Below are 23,670 nucleotides of genomic sequence, written 5' to 3' on the forward strand. Positions count from 1 at the left end.
CATACTCATTACCTGCCTGCCAATTCACAAAGTCTGTTATCCTATCCACCTTATTTTTGAATGCCCCACTGTAAAAAAAATAATTCTGGGTACAAGGTCCGGTTTAACGTGACTTATTGTTGCAGCTTGCCATTTCCTTTGTTATACTCTGGCTGCAGACCCGAATTATAAACCGGAAACTGGAGTACGTTATAAAAGTTATAAATATAGTCACGTTATAAACAACTAACCAACGCTGGGGGTCCGTATGGAAACAGTGTTACTAGAAATGGTTAAAAGTTAAATCAATTTGGTCATTCAGTGGCGTTTTACTGCCATGTAAAGTAACTATTACGCTAGCCGCTAGCATTAGCCACAGTAGCCGACTACCCACAATGCATTACGTTATCCCAGCACCCTAACGACACGGCTGTAGAGCAGAATGGCTCTGCTGTAAAATCCTCATAGATGTTTTTTCTGTCAAGTTAAAACAGTGTAAAAATTACACCGGAAGCGGAAGAAGCACCCATCAGGCATCATGGCAGCTAGAAATAAGGTGGATACTGCTGCAACTGTACATAGAGATCACTGCGTTTGCAGCATAGAGAAAAGTATTTATAGATTTACCTCTACTCAACATTTAACCTGGAGTTAACGACAAGAATCCTTTTAATCCTTTTAACGGGCCTGTCTGATTAACCCATTGATACCTGATGTAGCATTTGCGTGTATCTCACTCATTTGTGTGTGTATCCCTTTAAGACCGCGAACCGCGTCCCAAGGTTCGCGGTCTTAAAGGGATACACACACAAATGCTGCATCAGGTATCAATGGGTTAAACAAAGGTTTAAAGTAAACAGCCTTCCATTCTATTATGTTCTATTCTGTTTTGTTATAGTCTATTCTAATTTTAGCTGAGAGTTACTGTCAAGAATACTTCTCAATTCTGAATGGTCCCGTCTACATAAGGGTTCAAACAGCTATTCTATTCTATTCTGTTCTATTCTATCATTAAAGATTATTTTGCGCCAACACGTTGAATCTTGTATCGATATCCTCTCTAACTGCGATCAATACTCACAAAGCCATTAGGGTGAGTTACATCAACTCCTGCCCAATTCCCACATCATATTCATATCGATCCATGCATTTATAGAGCAGTTAAATGAATGCACTTTGCAAACAGCCATCATCATCGCCATCATTTAGCAAAACCACAGGACACAAATCACCATTTCACCATAACGGTTTCATAACGGTTTTACTGCAGCGCTTTTTATGTGCTGACAATTTCACCATGCCAGCTGCAGAGAGAGAGAACATCATGACCTTGGAGTTAAGTCTTGGATGACCTTCAGTCGTAAAGCGTGCCGGCAATCAAATGCTTTTTATTGCCTCAGTGCTCCTCAGAAATCCCCCTGTAGCCGTGTGTGGAGTGTGGGTCTGATGATCAGTCACGCAGCAGAGAGAGAGAGAGCCGACAGACTGCAGAGTCATGGTGGGCAAGCAGTCAAGCCTCACCACCTTCAGACAACACCAGGCTACTCTGCACACACTGGCCCTGGCCCTGGCCCTGGCCCTGGCACTGGCCCTGGCCCAGGCCCTGGCCCTGTCCCTGGCACTGGCCCTGGCACTGGCCCTGGCCCTGGCCCTGCACACTGGCTCATTCAGGACACTGCTGCACGCCACACATCAGCGGTGCGGAAAGCAGAGGTGTGTCATCTTTAAACACCGCAGTCTCAAAAAAAGGGATATTTTTTCACTCCTTCAACGCAGCCTGCTGGGTAATGCAGGTGATTCGTATGCAGGAAAAGAGTGTTCTTCTGTTAATGCGTCTGTAGACTTTTCATGCTCCCAGAGTACGGTGGGGCTGTGGGGCTTTGGGAGGATATGCAGCTTAAGATAGAAAGAGATGAGTCAGAGGAGAGGAAGAGCGGCTGGGCTGCTGCCACTGTATCAGCTGAGCTAGTAAGAGCCTCCTGGCTGCATTTCCAGCCCCGTGAGTCCAGAGCCCTCTTATGGACACCTGTAGTCACTGCAACTGCGGTCCACCACGAGTGTGCAATGTTCTGCTCTCGCCCTTCACGATCCTTTTGGTGAGAAATATTAGATGCAGTGTGAATATTAGCTCAGAACAAAAATGAACCAATTATGCTATGTTCACCCAAGCTCTTGAATTAGACTCAAACAGATGCATTAGCACAGTGGGACCACCAGGGGGCCTTGAGGGGGTTCGAGGTCCCCGACAAACTTTGTTTTGAATTGTTAAAACATCAGCATTATTTCATTTTCAAGAAGTTAATGCAATTAGAGCATAACACCCCCCCCCCCCTGATTTTTTATCCCCCATTAGTGCTAATTTAATTGATTTATCCTGGTTGCTGCTCCACCCTCTGCCGATCTGGGGAGGGCCGAAACTGGCCCCATGCTTCCTCCGAGACATGGGCAGTTAGCCAGCCGCTTCTTTTCACCTGACAGAGGAAGCTTCACCGGTAGGACATAGCACGTGGGAGGTTCACGCTATTCCAACCAGTTCCCCTCCCTCCGAACAGGCGCCCTTATCAACCAGAGGAGGAACCACATTAGCAACCAGGATATTGCATGTTTTTGGTGAAGGGGGTTCCTGTATGAAGGAAACCCCCGGGAGGCACGGGGAGAACATGCAAACTCCACACAAAAAGGCCCTTTTGACTACTCCACCCGGGCGGTGGGCACTCGAGGACACGCGGACGGGCACGCATTCCTTCAGCGTTCACAGCGTCCCGGGTGGGAATCGAACCCAGGACCTTCGAGCTGTGAGGCGACAGCGCTTACCACTGCACCACCGTACCCCCCCGAAGCGCAACAATTTTGATGATAGTTTCACTGTTTCTCTCGACCTGCAATACAGACGGTCATGGAATTATGGACAAAATCATATCTAACAATAAAGACAATCTCAGATTTGGGTTCAAGAGACAGAATCTCCTCAAGAGGGGGTCCATAGCCCCAATGTGGACTACATTTAGGCCCAATGTGGACTACATTTAGGCCCAATGTGGACTACATTTAGGGTCCCTGATATGAAAAAGGTTGAGAATCACTGCATTAGCAGCAGGCCCCTAAAACTGCTGTAACTGCATCAGTCATGCTAGCCTCCTGCATTCTCAGCCCACACTGCCATCACATGGTCAAAGGTGGAGTTGCAAGTGAGGTGTGTGTGTGTGTGGCAGAGATGGGGACTTTGACTTGAGTCGCACAACACATTCACTGCCAGCCATTTTTTTTTTACTGTAGGTAGCTTCTGCCAGAGGGTTTTTTTGAGGATTCTGGCTCATCTTTCAAGACCCGAGGATTATTTTCTGCTAAGATTTTGTGAACACAAAATATCTCAAAAGAACTAATAGAATGTGTGCTTTCTCTGTCTAAAAGAGTTAGTTTGTAGAGTTAGTAGTTATGTAGGCATTAGCACTTGAATACAGCATGGTTTCAGCGTCTGAAAATTTAAGCTGAGATAAATAGCTTTTTGTGAAATTCGATAGAACAGTCACTTTAACCATTCATTTTTGGCATCAGTAAGACGTCAGACATCTAAACAATAGTTTTGAACAGTAATTTCCTCCATAACAGCAGGAAACCCCCCTCTACTTCAAACTCCTCCCTCCGTGTGTGTTCTTCTTGGCTGCAGCGGGCGTGTCACAAGCTCGTTTCTGCTGCTGCTGCTGCTGCTGCTCCTGTCTGCTGGCGGCCGCTGGGCGAGGATGGGCTCGCTCGTTTCTTGGGGTTTCGGTTGAGAAACCCCAAGAAACGGGGTTTCTTTTGCGATTCTGGTCTTATTTATGCTGCGTGTTTCAAAGTGTGTTGCACCCATAATCTATTATGCAAATTTGCAATCCCCCACCGCCAGCAATCAGCGCGAAAGCGAAAGCGTTTTCGCCAATCCATTTTACAGTATGAGAATGGTTTCATCGCGCGTTCCCCTGCAGTTTTGGCTCTGCTTTTTCTAGTCTGGAGAGCACTGTCGCCACTTAGTGGGTCGGTGGAATGGGTTGTACACGTTCGGTGGCTTCAATATTTATACAGTATAAGAGATGTAAAAGGGTTAGACCAACGTCCCACCATCAATTTTTTTTTTTTTTTTTTTGACGTATCAACACGTCATTGGCAGTCAACCGTTGGATTTTTTTTGACGTATCAACACGTCATTGGCAGTGAACGTGACACACACACACACACACACACACACACACACACACACACACACACACAAACAGTGACTTGACTTGAGACTCGTCCTCAAAGACTTGAGACTCGACTTGGGACTTGAAGGACTCCAAACTCAAACTCCGGGAAATTGACTGGGAGGAATCACAGCTTAGTTTATTGAATCAACAGCTGTCAGTGGTACATCAAGAAGAACCTTAAAAATTCAATACATGAACCGTAAAATAAGATTAAAATCCGACAACATTATTCAATACAGGAAAACAAAACATAATCACTTTTCACATAAGGTTTTTCATTTGATTCATAAAATACAAACCCTGTTTGGCAAAAAAAACATGCAGAAAGATACCTTTGGGTTAACGACGGAGTGATTTATGTGCAGTGGGAATATTAAGCTTTGATATCAATGACCTGTATAACCCTTGACCCTGATAATGGATGAACATAATGAGGACACAAGCGAGCTCTCTGTCAACCCGGTTTTCGACTCCATAAAGATTTCATGACGTAAATCCAGGTTTAACATAACAGTAATCCATCTGAGCATGCCGGGATCAGCGGAATAACATAGAATAAAAGCAATCAGGCACAAAAGTTTTCAGTTTTTAAGGTAACAGATATTCCCTTTCTTTCAGAAAATACAGCACTGTAAGCTATTCATTTGTATTTAGGCAACTCTAGTGCTCTTCTAGTTATGGCTTAAAAAATTTAAACAAAACGTTCAGCTGTTATAGGCAAAAAAAATAGACAGACCAGGTTATTTTCTGTTTCCCTCAATCTGTCCTTCCTCTGTCATTAACCCACTGATACCTGATGCAGCATTTGCGTGTATATCCCTCATTTGTGTGTGTATCCCTTTAAGACCGCGAACCGTGTCACGCGGTTCGCAGTCTTAAAGGGATACACACACAAATGCTGCATCAGGTATCAATGGGTTAAGTTTCGATGAGTGAGGGCCGGCTCAAGGCCAGAGCCCCGAGGAATCATCAAAGAAGAACCAGAGGCTTTCTGAGATCAAGGCGCACACACAGTGTTTCCCCAGCAGGAGGCAGTATCCCCCTCACTGCTACTACAGCCTACTACACTCTGGCATCGTCATGGTCTGCGAGTCCCCCGTGTCGGGGAGGGGGCGCCTGGCTGATTAAACTGCAGCTAACAGCTTCTCCACAGGGAGCTTTTACAGCCACTTCATGCCAAGCACATTCACAAACCAACCGCTGCACAGACAGACACAATTAGACTCGGGTAACATGCGATACCCACACATCAAACCATGTCTGCAATGATCAGGATGTGTCACAGCTCCATTTTCAATAACCCATTGATATCTGATGCAGCATTTGTGTGTGTATCCCTTTAAGGCCACGCGGTTCGCGGTCTTAAAGGGATACACACACAAATGAGGGATATACACGCAAATGCTGCATCAGGTATCAATGGGATAATGCACTGCAGGTAGTGTTCCTGCCAGAATTAGGAACACCCATGTGTACGTCGTCAAAGCACGTCTTTGCTAGAATGCAACATTCAAAACAGGCATTTAAAATCGACATTGCATGTATACAATTCAAAAACATTTCAACATATTTCATTTAAAGTGGCAGATAAGCTCCAGGAAGTAAAAGGTTTTTTGTTTCGCTGGCTTCTTGAGGGATGAGGGTTTGGATGTTTTAGGTTCTCAAGAGAAGCAACATGGGACTCAAAGCATCTGGGTTTTTATAGCAAAGATCTGATGATGGCCTGATCTCATCTCATCCATCGTCTGGGACGAACCGTGTCGGACAGAAAGGCGACACACGGCTCTCAGACGCAGATTTGAAGATTTCGAGCCGTCGCAAAACAACATGTTCACATTCAAGTCAGGCTCCTTTTCCCATCACAGAGCTGAAGATCAGGTCTGTCTCATTCAAGCCTGAAGAGATGCTCTCCCACACATACGTACATACACATAGACACACACACACACACACACACACGTACACACACACACAAACACACACACGCAGACGTTAAGCAACACGGGTCACATGAGCGCAGCCTCACACAAACATGGCAGGAGACACAAAGCTGTCTCCACGGTTGACGTTGTTGGAGCCCCGCTGGTCCTGCTGGACCTCAGTGTCCGAGTACACGTAGGGAGGCGGGACCTCGTTGTGTCCTGGGTCATCCCAGCCAGAGGGGGCAGCAGAGTAGTAGTGCTCCCTGTCCTCCTGCTGCTGGTCATAGGCATCGTCTTCGTGGAAGTTATCCAGGTCCTGTCAATAACAACCCCATAAAAGGACACGCATGTTCATAGCTGTTGTGGTCACAAAGTTATTACATTTGGAATGAATGACAAACAATTGTGTTATTTGCAACCTATTTATCCGTCATTTACTTAGAATGTTTCAAATATGTATATGTACATCCAAGTTAAAGGTATCCTGTTCCATGTGCCACCTGTGTACTTATAGATGGCTGTTACATTACATTGCCTCATTTAGTTACTAAATGACTAGTCTCGGTTTCCAGACGTTTGATGAGCGGCGCCAACAGCGCCACCTAACCACCAAACGTCTGGGAATTTCATTGTCAAAATCTGTCTCTTCGAGCCCGGCGAGAACGGCCGGCAGCAGACACGCCTACATTTATTATTAGAATTTTATTTGGTATCGGCAATGCAATGTTTCATAGTTCCAATATAGAGCAAGACACTGATGTGCTGCAAAGAGAGTTTATACCTGTTTATTTTACAATCATTTTTCCTACCCGGAAGTGGTCCGCTTGCTACTGTGAAGTCATCAGCAGGCTCTGTAACGTTAGCCTCGGGAGTCGGGCTTATCGCTGGGGGAAATACCTCTAGCCGCCGGGGCCGGATGAAACACGTCCTATTAACAGGTTATGTTTGTTTCTAAGTAAATAATATGTTTCTCCGCAAACGCGGCGATGTTTTGCGAGACACCGGTTCTGCATGAGCGTCACTGCCCCCAGAAAGCAGGCCCGCCCACAACACTCATGATTGGTTCTCCGATGCACGGCTTCCAACAGCACCACCTAACGTTATGCAAAGATTTAAATAGTAATATTCTCAGTCTTAAGGTAGTGAAAGGGATTAAGACTGAGAGCTGAGTCTACTAAATGACTAAATTTTAGTAAACACTTTTATCAAAAGCGACTTGCAATATCACATTTTGTCAAACGGCAGAGAAATCAACTATGCAACACAGCTAACACTTTCTGAAGGGATACAGTAGCACTTGTAGAAAGTAGTTTGAGAAGGAATAAGTAACATTAAGTAATATTAGTTAGATTTATTGTTATTTTTCCTAAGAAGAGGGAGTAAGATGTTAGTTGAAGACAGGCCCAGGTGGAGCCTGTGAGTCTGTGTTCTTACCGTGACTGGCTCAGCGTTCTGGGGAGCACTGTACTGGTTCTGCAGAGGTCTGTCCTCAGACACCGGGTCACGGCTGGTGTTCAGCTGAAACACACAGTGGAGCTCATTTATTTACACATGCATGTCTCCAAGACCTGTACCGATAATGAGCCAAGATAGATCAAACTAATCATCAATCAATCGTTGAACAGAAAGGTGCAAGACAAACACAAGGGAGACACACAATAGCATTAAGCTATTAGCTATGTCTAGCTTTTAGCCTGATATGGTGGGGGACCGAAGCCCCCCTAGGGGGGTGCGGGGGCATGCCCCCGCACGAGATTTATTTTAAACATTTTAAAGTAAAATGCATGAATTTGGTGTACTTTGAGAAAGCACTTAAGAGCAAAATTAAAAGGCTAGATCTATGAAGAACATGTCATCATTACTGTGCTGTGGGTTTACAATGACAAACTAAATTTCTCCCTATAGGTCAGGGATACTCAACTTGCTTTGCCCGGGGGCCACTTTCGTGAAATGATAGAAGGCCAGGGGCCAGTTAATAAACAAACAATATACATTTTTCTGTAGCGGATTGTAGGTTTTTGGGGTGTCAGCCGGAGTTTAGTCTGACAATGTTGTGCACACCGGATAGTTAGTTAGGTTAAGTTAGTTAGGTTAAGTTCATACATAAGTGCCTGGGTAGCGAGCAGACGGCGGTATTTGACAATTTAGCAGCTAAATCATAGATTATTGAAAGATATTCCATATTCCAGACTGAAATGCTATAACAGAAGTGGAGTATTGGCCAGAATAACATGAACATTTGGACACTTAGATGTTGTGGCGGTCAAAATCCTTTTGTGGCGGTGCGCCATCAATTCCTTGATGTATTTATGTGTTTATGTATGGGAAACACTGACATAGATCCACATAATCAGAGAGCATCCTCAGATCGTTGTCTGTGCTGCAAGCTTCTGACAAACAAATATGACTGTCTTCCCAACATTAGCACTGTTGACTCACCCTGTCAGTGGAGCTGTTGTTTGTCTTCTTGGGAGGAGGGGGCTTGTACTTGGGTGGATCACTGAGAGACAAAAGGAAAGATACAGTTGTCATGTCAGGTTTATAATAAATCGCACAAAATACATCTTAAAGCAGCTACGAGCAAGATTTTCGATTGTTATTAAACGGTATAATTACAATATTGATGCATCACATCTTACCTATAATAGTAGCTGAGACCAAAGCCGAGTGAATCGGAGATTGCTCTCTTGATGATTATAGAGTCTGTGTCTGTCTACTAACCTCGCGTCACCAGGCTCTCTCTCTCTATCTGTTTACCGGCGGGCCGGACAAACCAGGAAGTGAAACGAAACGGTTTACAACAGCAGCAGCCTGCCTTCCGCCGTTTCGCTCTGCCTAGCAATAGCGAACATCTCTCGTTATATTCTAACAGTTTGTTTGGAAGTAATTTTGTTATTTTGTGGTTATGGCCGAAGTGGCTGCCGCAAACCGTTTCATTTCACTTCCTGATCTGCCCCGGCCGCAGACAGACTAATCATCAAGACAACACTGGCCGATTCACTCGGGGTTCAAGCGAGACTACTCTGCGTTGGTCTCGTCTACTATTAGAGGTAAGATGTGTGATGCATCGATATTCAATTTAGACTGTTTAATAACAATCGAAAATCTTGCTCGTAGCTGCTTTAAATTATTATCTAACATACTGATTGACAAGCAAAAGGGTGGGCAGAGACAAACAGAGAAAAAAAACTGCATTTGAAATACCAGATGAAAGTCGATGCATTCAGTCACACACACAGATACTCACTCTGCATTGTTGCGGTGTTTGCGGTACATTGCTATGCCTGTTCCAATGATGGCCAAGAGGATGATGACCCCGATGATGGCCCCGATGATACTGCCCGTCGTGGGACCCTTCTCCTTAAGACGGTCGCCTGGGAAAGGAAGAGCAAGACGAACGTTGTGAATTCATTTCCATTATACTGTATACTTTGTGTATTTCACTAGAATGTACATCATGCATATTATTCCCATTCACCTACTACAGCACAAGACTGTAAAGCTTAATTTATACTTATTAGAAAGTGTCGCTCAGCACATGGTCGCAGACGAAAAATAAACTGTCACCCATGGTGTTGCATTTATACTTCAGAGGACATTCGACTTGGTTCAACGGTCACGTGACACTCGAACGCTATAAGCAGCTGCAGAGGGAACGAAATGCACAGTGAAACCACCTCGGAGGCAAGATGTAACGTACTTGGCTGCAGCCGCATATAAACAGCACACAACCACACAACTCACCTCCTCTCTCTCTCTGGGAACAACAAGGAAGTGAAGCGCGTGCCGTCTATATAGCCAATCAGACTTGTGCGATACTATGACGTAGTCAGCGACACTAGACATTTCACCAGGTAGCAGACACTGCTGCTCGCCGACACTTGAAAGTGTCGACTCAAGTCCTCATTTCTGTCGGCGACCGTTTCAAAAGTCGGCAGACGAAGCATAAATAATTTATGCTTCGTTTATTGGGCTTAAGTCACATAAGTGAACCAAGGTGCTCCACAACGTCATATTCATCAATACATATGAATGAATAAGTGAGGCCTAATAATGAAAGAAAGAGACTGCAATGAGAGTGTGTTTGTGTGTGTGTGTGTGTGTGTGTGTGTGTGTCTGTCTGTGTCTGTGTGTGTGTGTGTGTGTGTGTGTGTCCGTGTGTGTGTGTGTCTGTGCGTTTGTGTCTGTGTGTGTGTGTGTGTGTGTGTGTCTGTGCGTTTGTGTCTGTGTGTGTGTGTGTGTGTCTGTGTGTGTGTGTGTCTGTGTGTGTGTGTGTGTGTGTGTGTGTGTGTGTGTGTGTGTGTACACGTGCTATATGTGAGAGGGTCTTGATTACGGCTTCGACTCACATGGGTTATTAAGAGGAAACAGAGGAATCAGACAGTTCCCACTAATGAACCATGACCACACACGAACACACACGCACGCACGCACGCACACACACACACACACACACACACACACACACACACACACACACACACACACACACACACACACACACACACACACACACACACACACACACACACACGTGTACGTGTTTACTGAAGGTGCAACCTGGCTCGTTATCCTCTGGTATTCCCAGGGGATTATGCTAATGAGGGGGTGGTAAAGGGCAGAGAGGATCTGAAGCTCATTGGACGAGAGCAAAGCCTGTCCTGCTAATTGGATAGGTCATGATTGAAAGTTGTTAGCCCCTCTCTAATTACAACTCTCCCCTAACACTACTTTGAATATCTCCTAAAATACTCTTCTTTCCTTCATGCATAAGAAGACGTGCTAATGATCGTCCTTTTCCCTGCAATTCAGTACAGCCCACCCAGTGGTGTTGTCTACGTGATACGCAGGTATACGGCGTATACACACTGCGAAATGACTCAGATTTGCGTATGCGCACTGGGAAATGCGCTATGATACGTATCGTTTTCACTTTCCATTCATAAAATTCACCCTCTGCGCTCTGTGTGTTACAAAGCGCACAAATATGCGTCCTTTTTCGTCAATGAGGCTGTGTACACAGGGCGCCTCAACGTGAACCTTGCGTGTACCCACGCCTTGCCTGAGCTGCGCCGATTTTATCGTTTAGGTGTGAGTTCTATTTTCAAGCCGACTAGGCGCGTGAAGGCAGACTTTTTCTGTCAAGCCATGAAGGAGAAACGTGACAATATCCGTGGGAAATGGCAAAGTCAACTGAATTTCAAAATAAAATGGTTACAGCGTTGAGCAGAGAGAGAGAGAGAGAGAGAGAGATTGACAGGTGGCTATCACGTGGGGCTTTCTCCCCATCGGTAAACAAATCTTCAGGAGAGAGAATAGCGACCGAAGAAGCAAGATGAAGCTGATGGCTGAAGCTATTCTGTAAATTTGGGGAGGAGCAACAACAAGAAAAAACGGGTCGAATCTCCGCTCACTTCCGGCCGAAACCACGCCCCCCCGACGAGGGGGGGGGACTACACCACTGAGCCCACCATATCTCTCTCTCAGCACTGACCCTGGACCCTCTCTTTCCATTGTGCTCTATAATGATTCACACAGGCATGTATGTGCCATCTAGTGTGTGACCACTCAAAGCACCGGACAAATACGTTTAGCATCTTTGCTTTGCTCGGACACAGTGGGACAATCAAAGGAAAGATCGTAGCAGGAAAGTGAATCAGGTGGAACAAAAAGCTGCTAGCCGGATTTGAACCTGCGATCTCACAAGCGCCACTACTAGAAGGGTCCTTCTGACCTTTTTGAAATGTTTATATATCTTTGTTGAATTACAAAATACTATGCTGCTGCCGGTACCTGACCATTCCTAAAAGTATCTGTATTTTGCATTTAAAATCATTTTTTATATAAATGACACAAAAGGCACAGATTATATCGTTTTTTTTTTTTTTTTACCTATTTCGGCCATAAGCTGTCATATTGACCGCATGGAATTTCCTGGGGTTCTAAGCCTATCTTTTAACATTTTGGTCATTATTATCATTTCTTTTTTAAGATATTCTAGCACAATAAATACATTAATCTCTTAATTGGGGATTTATGAGATAGAGTTTGGAATCTAGTGGTCAAAATGGCAGTTCACGTAGCCTTATGAGATTCTGGTGTTAAGCTCTCCATCTCATTAGAGTGGAAACAAAAGTTCCTCCAGATTTTTTTCTTTTTACCGATGTGATGAATATAAGCCTTCTTTGGAAAAACTATTTGCCCTCTATCTACGGATGAGCTGGGTTAATTGTGTTTATTTGGATTTATTCTGCAGCCTGGAACAAAGTTTTTCCATGTCGCCCAACAGTTCAAAACCTGTTGAACCAAACCAGTGATCCTCACTATTTCTTCGATGAGAGCAGCACTGGCAGGACAAAGTCAATAGGAGAGCCACTTTTACCGCAAAACACCAAAAGCCACCCCAACCAAGCACATCTGCCTACCATTTTTTGTGTTTTATTGTTTTCCACACACACACACACACACACACACACACACACACACACAAGTTTCCCCTAGAAAATCTTTCAGGCCTGGAGGGATTTCGAAACGTACCCCGACCGCAACGGTGGCGACGCTAAAGTTTTAGCTAACCTGTTCACATCTATGTTCGCAATGGCATCCCAAGTATCATCATAGCCTACTATTATGGGATGCGATGCGAACAGTTGTATTATGGGATGTGCGTTTCCCAGGCAACGACACACGTTGACACGTTTTGGAACAGCGCTGCACACTGGCACAATACTCCTAAATCAGAATCAGAATCAGAATCAGAATCAGAATCAGAAAGACTTTAATAATCCCCGGGGGGAAAGTTACAGTTAAAAGCAAAGTTAAAAGCAAAATGCTTATTGTTTTGAATGATTTGGCATCTTCTATTACTGTCAACACCAGTATTGTTGTATTGTAATAATATGCCATAAAGGTTTATTGAAATTTTGGGGAGAGCAGGGGGATGAAATCTAAAAAGAAAAATCTACATTTTTTTTTCTTTTTTTCAATTTCTTAGAGCCGCCAACTAAAGCTTCGAGAGCCGCCAGCGTCTCGCGAGCCGCGCAATGAGGAACTAGGAACCAAACTATTGTGCACATCTCGCAACTAAACCAACATACAGTACGGTCGTTTCATTGCATCTCAATAGTTTCCTGGAGGAGACACTCATACATTGTGTGGGATGTGTGGCTTATTCATGACTGGCAATAAAATGCCCAAGGACTCAAATTAAATATAAATCATCCTTTCATTTTATGTATGCTCCCCATTGCGTTAGGAACCAGTGTCAGCTTTGTTAGAAAGACATAGTGTATATAAGAATCCATAGGCTTCGGTTTCATTTTTCGGCCGTAAAAAACAACATGATGTCCATTAGGATATCTATCAAAGTACTTTTCCACATTACTACTACATTCCTACTAGTACTTTTGATAGCTAACACTAAAACATTGAAAACAAATTCATTCAAATATATACAGCCTGACGCAGGGGCGGACTGCATAATCGGGCACGTCGGGCAAATGCCCGGTGGCCTGGCCTGGCCTGCAAAAAATTATTATTATTATTTATTTATTTTTGCAGGCCAGGCCAGGCCACTCACTGAACAGCAGGCCAGGCGCTGCCTACTGGTTTACTAGTGGTTTTATTACTGTATTCAGGTTTAAAGTGGGTGCATCTCATTGTAAAATTGGACTTGGCCCAAATTGGGCTTCAAACGGCCCAAATCGGGCTTCAAACGGCCCAAATCGGGCTTTAAACGACCCAAATTGGGCTTCAAACGGCCCAAATCTGGCTTCAAACGGCCCAAATTGAGCTTCAAACGGCCCAAATTTTTCGCCGCCGCCCTTCGGATGCCGGCACGCACGTCGGCCCGTATCGGTTTGGCCTGCTTGGTATCTAATGCCCGGCCTGAATTATGATCCCAGTCCGCCCCTGGCCTGACGAAAACCCAACGGTTGAAACACATTTTCGGTATTGTTCTTGCCCGTATCACCTTTTTGAAGATGTACTCCGTTTGTTAAACTCTTTGTAGTACACAGGTACAATTACTTCCCATTAAATCTTGTCATTTAAATTCCTAACAGCTCTTTCCATTTTTGAAATTTTTAAATATATTCCGAATAATCTTGTACCACAACAAAACGTGCAAAAGGGGTGTGAATGCTTTCTGACACCACACAGTATGAGGAGAAGAGAGTATTATCCCAGCAGAAAGCCAATTAACTGTGCAGTCTGAATCCTAAAATTGTCTACCCACAGGCTTGTAAAACACACGCCTTGTTTCACTTCCCCCATAAAACAGAGGATCTGGGCAGTAAAACTATAAAAAAAAAAAAATCTGAACTCTGAAGTGAATAATGCTAAATAATTACTGACTAAAGTTTTTACAAGGCCTCTGTGGAAGGACTCAGAGAGCACCGTGACATTTTCAAAGTCATAATGCTTCTGCAGGGAGGACTGTTTTTCATGGAGTTTAATGAGGCGGAGACATGGGGAGGAGAAGCTCCAAAACACCACACACCTTTCAGATAGAAACAGAACAGACTGGTGTAATATAGTGGTGTAATATATATATATATATATATATAATATATATAATGGTGTAATATAGGGAGGCGTTCATTAGCTTACATTATCATCTGTAGATGCAACTGATTCTGGATTCTTGACATCAAATGTGTCTCGGGCACGCACATAAAATCGCTAGAGTGTAGTACAAGCTACCTGCCACATGGTGGTGCTGTGTCTCTTTAAAAACAAAGCGGCAAACCTCCTTTTTCTGTTGAGTTTCTGTTACTGCTTCCTCATTCCAATCCTGTGTCTGTTTATCACTACACCGGCTTCTTCCATTTCTCCTCTTGGGGATTTTGCTCAAAAGGTCTATAGAGCCCCCCCCCCCCCCTTTCGCCTGCCTTATCTTACCAATGTCATTATCGAACCAATGTCATTTCCCTCCGAGAGAGGAGAGGAGACCTGAGGAAACCAAAGCCAATTTTAAAGGCTTGAGGTTTGACTGTGTTGGCCCTGGATACAGACCATGTCTTACGCTAATGAAATCTCCCCAGACAGCCTGTGTGTGTGTGTGTGTGTGTGTGTGTGTGTGTGTGTGTGTGTGTGTGTGTGTGTGCATGGACATTGTGTGTGTGTGTGTGTGTGTCTCCTATGTATGTATGTGCACGCACCTGGCGTGCCTGTTGCAACTGCTGCAGCCCTTTGCCAAGGACGAGCTCTATGAATGCAGCCAGGCACAAACTCACCCACACACATTCAGAGTACATTAATACCACACACACACACACACACACACACACACACACACACACACACACACACACACACACACACACACACACACACACACACACACACACACACACACACACACACACATCCTGTATCCATATCCCCCTTCAGTCAATCTGACATATTCACACAAACACACTATAGTCTGTGCTGTGATCTTTGCCCTGTAGCTTATCCTTTCCAGACACACAGCGCGCACACACACACACACACACACACACACACACACACACACACACACACACACACACACACACAAATCAAGTTTTCGCTTTTACGTGCTGTTAAAAGGGCGGCTAGCTAGCAAACGGCTAAATGAGACTACACTGTTGAGTCGACGGGGATATTATACGTCAATAACGTCACCACTTCAAAGGACGAACATGGAAATTCTCTTTCCCTCACCTGGTTCAGCCCGGGGTAATCAGTGCACACATCAACAACACTACAGGTTGAGTGGTGACGTGACGTGGAAGCCTATGCGACACTGTGTGTAGTTCTGGATTAGCTTAGCTCGAGCTTTTTACTTCTAGGGCTCGCATTTACGCTACAAAACTCATGAAAGTGGTCCTCATGTGTGAAGTTTATCCGACTGAACTCTGGTTCGCGTTTGATTAAGCTTGCGTTGCCCAGAGACCTTATTTGAAGCATCGTGGCAAAAACCCATTCAAAAATCCCATAGACAGAAACAGTGAAGAACCAGGAAGTCCGGGACTTCCGCGTTATGACTACAAAAATACGTCATCCCTGCGGCTCTCTATTGTACTTGGCCAATTCCCCCCGCTGTTATTGCTCCGCCCCCTCTGCCGATCTGGGGAGAGTCGTAGACTAGCACCATGCTTCCTCTGATACATGTGCAGTCGTCGGCAGCCGCTTCTTTTCACCTGAAAGTGAAATGGGCAGGTTCATCCGCAGAGACACGGCCAATTGTGTCTGTGGGAACGTCTGACCAAGCAGGAAGTACCGCTGCCGGGAATTGAACCCGCGTCTCCGCGGTGGTAGGCGAGTTTGCTTTTACCTCTACACTACCCAGAGACGCCCCCCAATACACGGATCGACTTTCTCAAGGCATATCTATCACACAGAAATAACAGTGAAAACATTTGAGTGGGAAGATCCCTGCGGCAGTTCTTTCGCAAACTAAACCAAACCGTGTTTTCCTACACAGTGAATGAAATAAAGCAATTAAAGCCAATAAACCAAATCAAAACTGAAAATTGAACTGAATGAGGAGGATGTGGTTCCACACAGATCAAACTCCGCTTAAAGGTCAGCTCCACTCCCTCTGGGCACATCAATGCAGCGACTGACCACCCGATCAGACATCACACATATCTATACGTTCCTGCATGTAATCACCTCCATCGCTCAGCCCAGCCTGGCTATAGCCAGTCGAGCCCAGACTACCCACTCTCCCATGGGGCACGGAGGAGGGAGGGTAAGGATGGAGAGTGGGAAGTAGGAGTAGCAGAGGGAGGAGGGAGAGGGGAAGAGGAGATGAGGCTGAGACGGTCGGGTGAAAACGGGCCGAAATTACTTGTAGACCCACTTCAGCTTGAAAGAGTCTACTGGACGACAGTTGAATCAGGACGCAGAGCTGAATCTACACTTCTACAGCCGGCGGCTCAAGTATTTCAAGCTTGAGCTCAAAAAATGTGCTGGTCCATCCATTCTGTTCAGCTCTTTCTGAAGGAGGAAGAGATTCAGGAGCTGGATCTTAAAGGCTTGATACACATGAGCAGTGTTGGGCGAGTTACTTTCAAAATGTAATATACTACATATTACTAGTTACTTTCATTTAAAAGTAATAAGTTACTTTACAATATTACTGTCTGTGTAGAGTAACTCGTTACTTATTACACTACTTTTGCATTACTTTTACCAAAACAACAGCAGCAGCAGAATGACATGGCCGCCCCGGAACCATCAAGAAAAATAATTTCAACCGCCTTGAAGTCAATGTAAACAATCCAAAATTCTAAAAGTTATTCTTTTCCTTTGTTATTGTCATCTATAGTGGTTATTTGCATAAAAACACACAGTTTGATTAGGAAATGATTGTATCTTTTTTAAATATGTGCTTTGATTTAATAAAATGTAACTCAATTTGTAACTTGAGTTACTTGACAAAGTAACTGGTATAATTTTACTGAAATCCTATAAGTAATAAGTTATATTACTGAGTTACTGCTAAAAGTAATATATTACATGTAATATGTTACTTTTGTAATGAGTTACCCCCAACACTGAGCAGGAGGCAAGGAAAGAGGGGTCGGGGGAAAGAGGATTCACTGGGAGGAGATGAGTGGAGGAGAGAAGGTGGAGATGAGTGGAGGAGAGAAGGTGGAGATGGGGCAGCATGACGGAGCAATGGAGGAGGTAAACAGGGGGAGGAGGAGGAGGGCGAGGCAGCAGCAGGAAGAGCCCAGTCAGATGAGGGCTGTGATTAAAGAGGGTCGGCACCAGATAAGTGCTGGGGGGGATTTCCTGGCTGGTCACACAGTGAGGGGAATGAAGGAGAGAACAGGAAGACAAGATCTCTCTCTCTTGCCCTCTCTTTTCTCTTTCCATCCCTTGTTCTTTTTCAGTCTCTTCCTGTGTGTTTACGCCTCTGCCCCCACTCCCCCCCCCCCCCCCCCCCGGCCTCTCCACCGCTTCCTTTCTCTCTGCCCGCTCCCCTCCATCATCCCTCCTTCACTCGCGTCATCCCCCTCTCCCGTCATCCCCCTCTCCCGTCATCCCCCTCTCCCGTCATCCCCCTCTCCCGTCATCCCCCTCTCCCGTCATCCCCCTCTCCCGTCATCCCCCTCTCCCGTCATCCCCCTCTCCCGTCATCCCCCTCTCCCGTCATCCCCCTCTCCCGTCATCCCCCTCTCCCGTCAGCCCCCTCTCCCGTCATCCCCCTCTCCCGTCATCCCCCTCTCCCGTCAGCCCCCTCTCCGTCGCATGCTGTCATTTGGGGCTTTTGGCGCGTTTGGCCTGGTAACACGACAGGGCACATCTGCAGCATCTCTTATCTCCTGTGGGTACCGAGTAGAGATAAGCTTGTTTTTTATTAGCCTCTCTGACCTCTTGTGCAAATCTACATACGCACACAGACACACACACACACACACAGACACACACACACACGCACGCACACACAGTGATTTTTCTGAAATGTGTCTTAAAATGAGCCACACATCGTGCATAGGGCAGCAGGCTACATTAAACTGAGACCACTGACGCTTTTATCAATCAATCAATCATTTATCAATCAATCATTTATTTCACTCTAGACCACAATTGTGGTGTGGAGTACATTACATGAAACATAAACAATATTGTTGTGCATGGTAAACAGTTCACAGCAGGGGTACAAAACATAATGTGTAAACACAAATGTATACATATACATATAGCTTATAACTTAAGAGAAAACAAAACAAAACGGAGACAATTATTTGAAAAGAGGTAATGCAGAAATCAAAAAGGCACCAAGTTTATATAGTAACTTTTGCTTGCATGTTTGGAATAAAAGTATACATTTGGCCATGGATGGGTGGTTAACATAGAATTTAGGCAATAGCTTTTTTCTAGCTTCATCAATAGTTTGGTTTTTACATTCAAAAATTACATGGAATTCGTCTCCTAGGAAGTCTCCAGTACACACATTACAAAACCGTTTGCTCCTCTCTAGACCTTTGTATCTACCTATTATCTTTGGTATTCTGTTGTTGGAGAGTCTAAGGTTACATAACGCTTGACGAGATTTCACATTTTCACAAAATAAGTACTTTTCGAACTTGAAAACCTCCTTAATTTCACAATAAAAGTCACATGAAGACATACTCTGAAGCTCCCAGTGCCAGGTCTGAAGAAACTGGTCTTTTAGCCTCTGCTCGACAAGCGTCTTAAGCCATTTGATATTATCACACTTCTGTTCCAGCCAGATGTAGGAGAGACCGCAATCATGTAGTGTTTGTTGCACAGATGTTATCCATGGTGCAATATATTTGCCCGAAACAGACAGATTAAATAAACAATTGTACATACTCCTACTAAGTTTGGTTTCTTTACCATTTAGGAGGCTCCCCCAGTAGCCAATCATTCTTTTTTTAATGTCAATGTACAGTGGGTATCTTCCCAATTCACCGTAGACCATGTTAGAGCAGGTTGACATTTTGACCTTCAAAGTGTACTTAAGGAATTTCAAGTGTAGCTTTTCCAGAACAGGTACTTTATCAGAACCCCACACTTCACAAGCATACAACATGACCGGTGTGACAAGTCTGTCAAAGAGTTCTAGTCTAATGTCTATTGGCAGGTCAAACTTTCTACATTTGCACATTAGGGCATACATAGCTTTAGACGCCCTTTTATAGAGATCTTCAATGGCTTTTTTAAAAGAACCGTTGTGATTGAACACGACACCTAGATATTTGAAGCTATGGACAGCTTCTAGTTCCTGTCCCTCACAGTGAAAAATATATTTTTTTACGTCAATTTTATAATGGCCAAATATTGTGACCTTTGTTTTATCACTATTAATTTTCAATTTCCATTTCTTACAAAAAAGACACATTTGGTCGATGGCTTTTTGCAGACCTCCTTTTGAACTAGCCATGACTATGGTATCATCCGCATACATTAGGACCAATAATTTAATGTAACTATCAATCACTTCATCGTCACACCTAGCTGGCTCACATTGGTTTCGGACCAGGTATTCTTCTAAATCATTTATAAACAGTGCAAATAATACTTAAAGCAACTGACAGTAGCAGGCTGGTAGCAGGGCACTGCCAAGGTGGCCTTATATAGGGAGCTCAGGGGCATCACGGCCAGAGGGAGGGGCAACGCAGGTCATGACCTGATGGCCTCTGTGTGATTCCCACCCTGGCTAATAATTTTCAACATGGAAAATGGTCCTACCTCTAACCTCCCACCACCCACATAGCCCTAGCCACTCCCCTACCCACCCCTCGAACCCAGACTCTTTAGTTTCTGACTTTCCTAGCCCCTTTCAACAAGCCCACACCCTTCCCTCCAACCACTGCCCCTACCCACCCATCGAATCCGGACTATCTACGACCTTCCTATGGTTCCTTTTAGCTAGCCTCGACCCCCTTCCTTGACAGAACAGAGACGGAGGTGAGGTCACAGTGACCTTGAACTTTGACCACCAAAATCAGTTCATGCTCGAGTCCAAGTGGATGTTTGAGCCAAATTTGAGGAAATTCCCACAAGGTTGTTCCTGAGATATTGCGTTAACGAGAAAAGGAACGGATGATTGTGAGGTCACAGTGACCTTGAACTTTGACCACCAAAATCAGTTCATGCTTGAGTCCAAGTGGATGTTTGTGCCAAATTTGAAGAAATTCCCTCAAGCGTTTCTGCGATATCGCTTTAATGATCATGGGACGGACGGACAGAATAAGTATATATGCTTGTGAATAAAATTGGGTTCATTAAATCCACACGAGTCGGAGCTTTCCAGTCACACCCAATGTATGCAACGCCAAGACTGTTTAGGGACGCCAGTATGCAGAAATATTAAAATAGAATAGGGAAAAATAACACATTTATAGCGCATGCTAAAAACGGCATGGTTTTTGCCCAAAACTGCATGGGATTAGCATGCGGTGGCCATGTGTGTAAAGGGGAGACTCGTGGGGACCCAGAGAAGCCATTCTCATCCAAATATCTTGAGGTGAGAGGTCACGGGACCCATTTGAAAATGGCAAATGCCAGTTTTTCCCTTGCCAACATTTTGCCTGAATTGGGAACATGATTTAGCCCCCTTGCTAACAAGCTAGCATGAGAGGGTTGTTACCAATGCATGAGTCTTGGTGCCCTTGGGCAGTTGCCCAATTGCCCATATGGTTAATCCGCCCATGCCTCTCTCTCACACATCTTTCCCGCCTCTCTCCAGCATCTGTTATTCAATAAAGCAGAAACATTGATATAAATATATAAGTCCAAAGCTTTTCATCACATTATTACCATTAACGGCTTTGAAGGAGCACAAGGCAGGCAAACTTTTTCTTCTTGTTGTTGTTCATTTATTATTCCTTTTTAATCTGTGCAAGTTAGTCTTTGATAGTATAGTTAGTCTTTGTTGTTTTGAAACCAGCAATGGACATTTCATGTATTTCAAAGACTATAGAGTCTATGAGAGTATGGTTTGCCCTCACTGCAATTTGCTGACAGCAAAATCAAGTTTGAATGTAAATAAACAAAGCAGTCACCGCTGAAAACGTCCACAGTGAACATCAACACAGACAGACAGACAGACAGACAGACAGACAGACAGACAGAGAGACAGACAGACAGACAGACACAGACAGGCAGACAGACAGACACACAGTCAGACAGACAGACAGACAGACACAGACAGGCAGACAGACAGACAGACAGACACACAGTCAGACAGACAGACAGACAGACAGACAGACAGACAGACAGACAGACACGCTACCTACTGCTATGGCAAACACAAGGCTACCATGGCCACAGCGGAGTGCCTGGAGATGAGATTAGGACTCATGGACCGATATATCGGTCCACCGATATTATCGGCCGATATTGGCCGATAACCGATATATCGGTATCAGCCGATATGTAGGCCGATATGTCGATATTTTTTTATTTTGTATTTTTTAAGTTATAGACAGCATGTTGTGTGTATTTGATCTTTTTTCTTAACTCAAGTTATATTTTATATTTGTTCTATTTGTGTTTTTGTATTTCTAGTTATTTATAATTATTAAATTCCCAGTTCAGTTTACCGTTTCATTGCATTGATGTCATTTTGGACAATAAAGTTTATTGATAAGCTGTAAAATATCCTCCCTACATTACATATCTCAAGTCATGTCAAGTCATATCTTTGTCAAGTGTTTGATATTTGAGGGATCATTGCAAAAGAATTGTGTAATATAATGTGTATTATATAATATAAGAATATCGGCCGATATATCGATATAGGAATTTTTTTACTCCCCAATATCGGTATCGGCATCGGCCTCCAAAATCCAGTATCGGTCGCGCTCTAATTAGGACAGAATGAATTGATGGCCTGTGAGCGAGATGAAGATCTCATTGGTGCTCACTCAGAGAGGAAAGAGGAGAGGGATCCTGGCCTTCACATTCTGAGCTGCCCTAGCCATCCATTAACTTCTTCATTGAAGTGGCGCTATACACACATTCAGCCACCTAGCTGCCCTGGTAATACAGTAACCCAGTAACTAAACGCATACAGAACTGCACAGAATGGAGTGAGGAAACGAGAGGAGGTGGAAGAGGGACCACAGGCAGAGGCAGGGTGGGTGGAGGAGAAAAATACGGCTACAAGGGACAGGTAGTCCATGGGCCAATGCTGAAATCGGTACCACCCAAGGTGACCGCACAATTTTTGTATTTTTGTCTTCCTAAATGTCTCTAGTTTATATTTTGGTATGATAAACTTGCCAATCTGGTAGCTTATTGATAGTTATCACTCTGTAAACAATCCTACTCATATAAATGGCAAAACCCTGATTTCTGTGTATTAATCCAGATATGTGAAAATCACTTTTTCGTAAAAGCATGAAACTTGGTACGCGTATAGTTTGGGGCCCTGTACATTTTCAGAAAATTGAGCCATCGCAAAAAATGCCTCGTGGTGGCCATTTTAATTCCGCCATAAGCAAATGATGTAGTTTGCATGATATCTCCTGAACCACACATGATAACACAGAAGAGGTGATGTCTATCGCTCATGTATCTATCATTGTAACATGTTCGAATATGAACTCGTTTTCTATTGGTTTCATTTAATGACAATTAAATGACAGTGTTATTTAGCCCCCTTCCCGACAAGCTACAATGACATGTTTGGTTCTAATAGATGCATTAGGTGTTCTAGTTTCAGGATATATCAGTGTCTTTCACTTTGGCTTTCAAAATGAGCCAGCTACAGCTGTGGATGAGCAGCCACATCTCTCCATCTCAGCCTGTCTCTCTGTCCATGCTTCCATCAGTGCCTCCATCTCCCTCTCTGCCCCTCTCTCTCACAAGAGAGACACGTCCCCCTGTCAATATTTACAGTCCACTTTACACACTGGCTCTGAGGCTGCCCGCTGCAGCCAGCAGGAAAAACAGGCCTGCGTTAGCCAAATGTAGCTGTCCACTCAGGACATGAAGGATCTGCTGCAGTGCAAGAGCAAGCACGCGCACACACACCACAGTGCTCCTGTATCTGTTAGTGCTCAACTGCTCGTGTATCTGTTAGTGCTCGTGTA

The 23,670-nt window shown here is 44.4% G+C and overlaps 1 protein-coding gene across 1 annotated transcript in view; it reads right to left on the reverse strand.

Annotated features, from left to right (window-relative positions):
* Window positions 1-4,323: 4,323 nt before the first annotated feature.
* The window catches only part of LOC310771182 (poliovirus receptor homolog), a gene marked incomplete at its 5' end in the record, with an annotated part of 87,058 nt that continues 67,711 nt past the window's right edge, over window positions 4,324-23,670 (reverse strand). Inside the window, 4 exons of the mRNA XM_083663839.1 lie at window positions 4,324-6,440; window positions 7,559-7,642; window positions 8,564-8,624; window positions 9,372-9,498. Coding sequence (XP_083519965.1) covers window positions 6,225-6,440; window positions 7,559-7,642; window positions 8,564-8,624; window positions 9,372-9,498 — 488 coding nt within the window. The 3' untranslated portion in view covers window positions 4,324-6,224. The remainder of the gene's footprint in view (window positions 6,441-7,558; window positions 7,643-8,563; window positions 8,625-9,371; window positions 9,499-23,670) is intronic.

Source organism: Poromitra crassiceps (genome assembly GCF_964638095.1).
Source record: "Poromitra crassiceps genome assembly, contig: HAP1_SCAFFOLD_399, whole genome shotgun sequence".
Classification (NCBI taxonomy): domain Eukaryota; kingdom Metazoa; phylum Chordata; class Actinopteri; order Beryciformes; family Melamphaidae; genus Poromitra; species Poromitra crassiceps.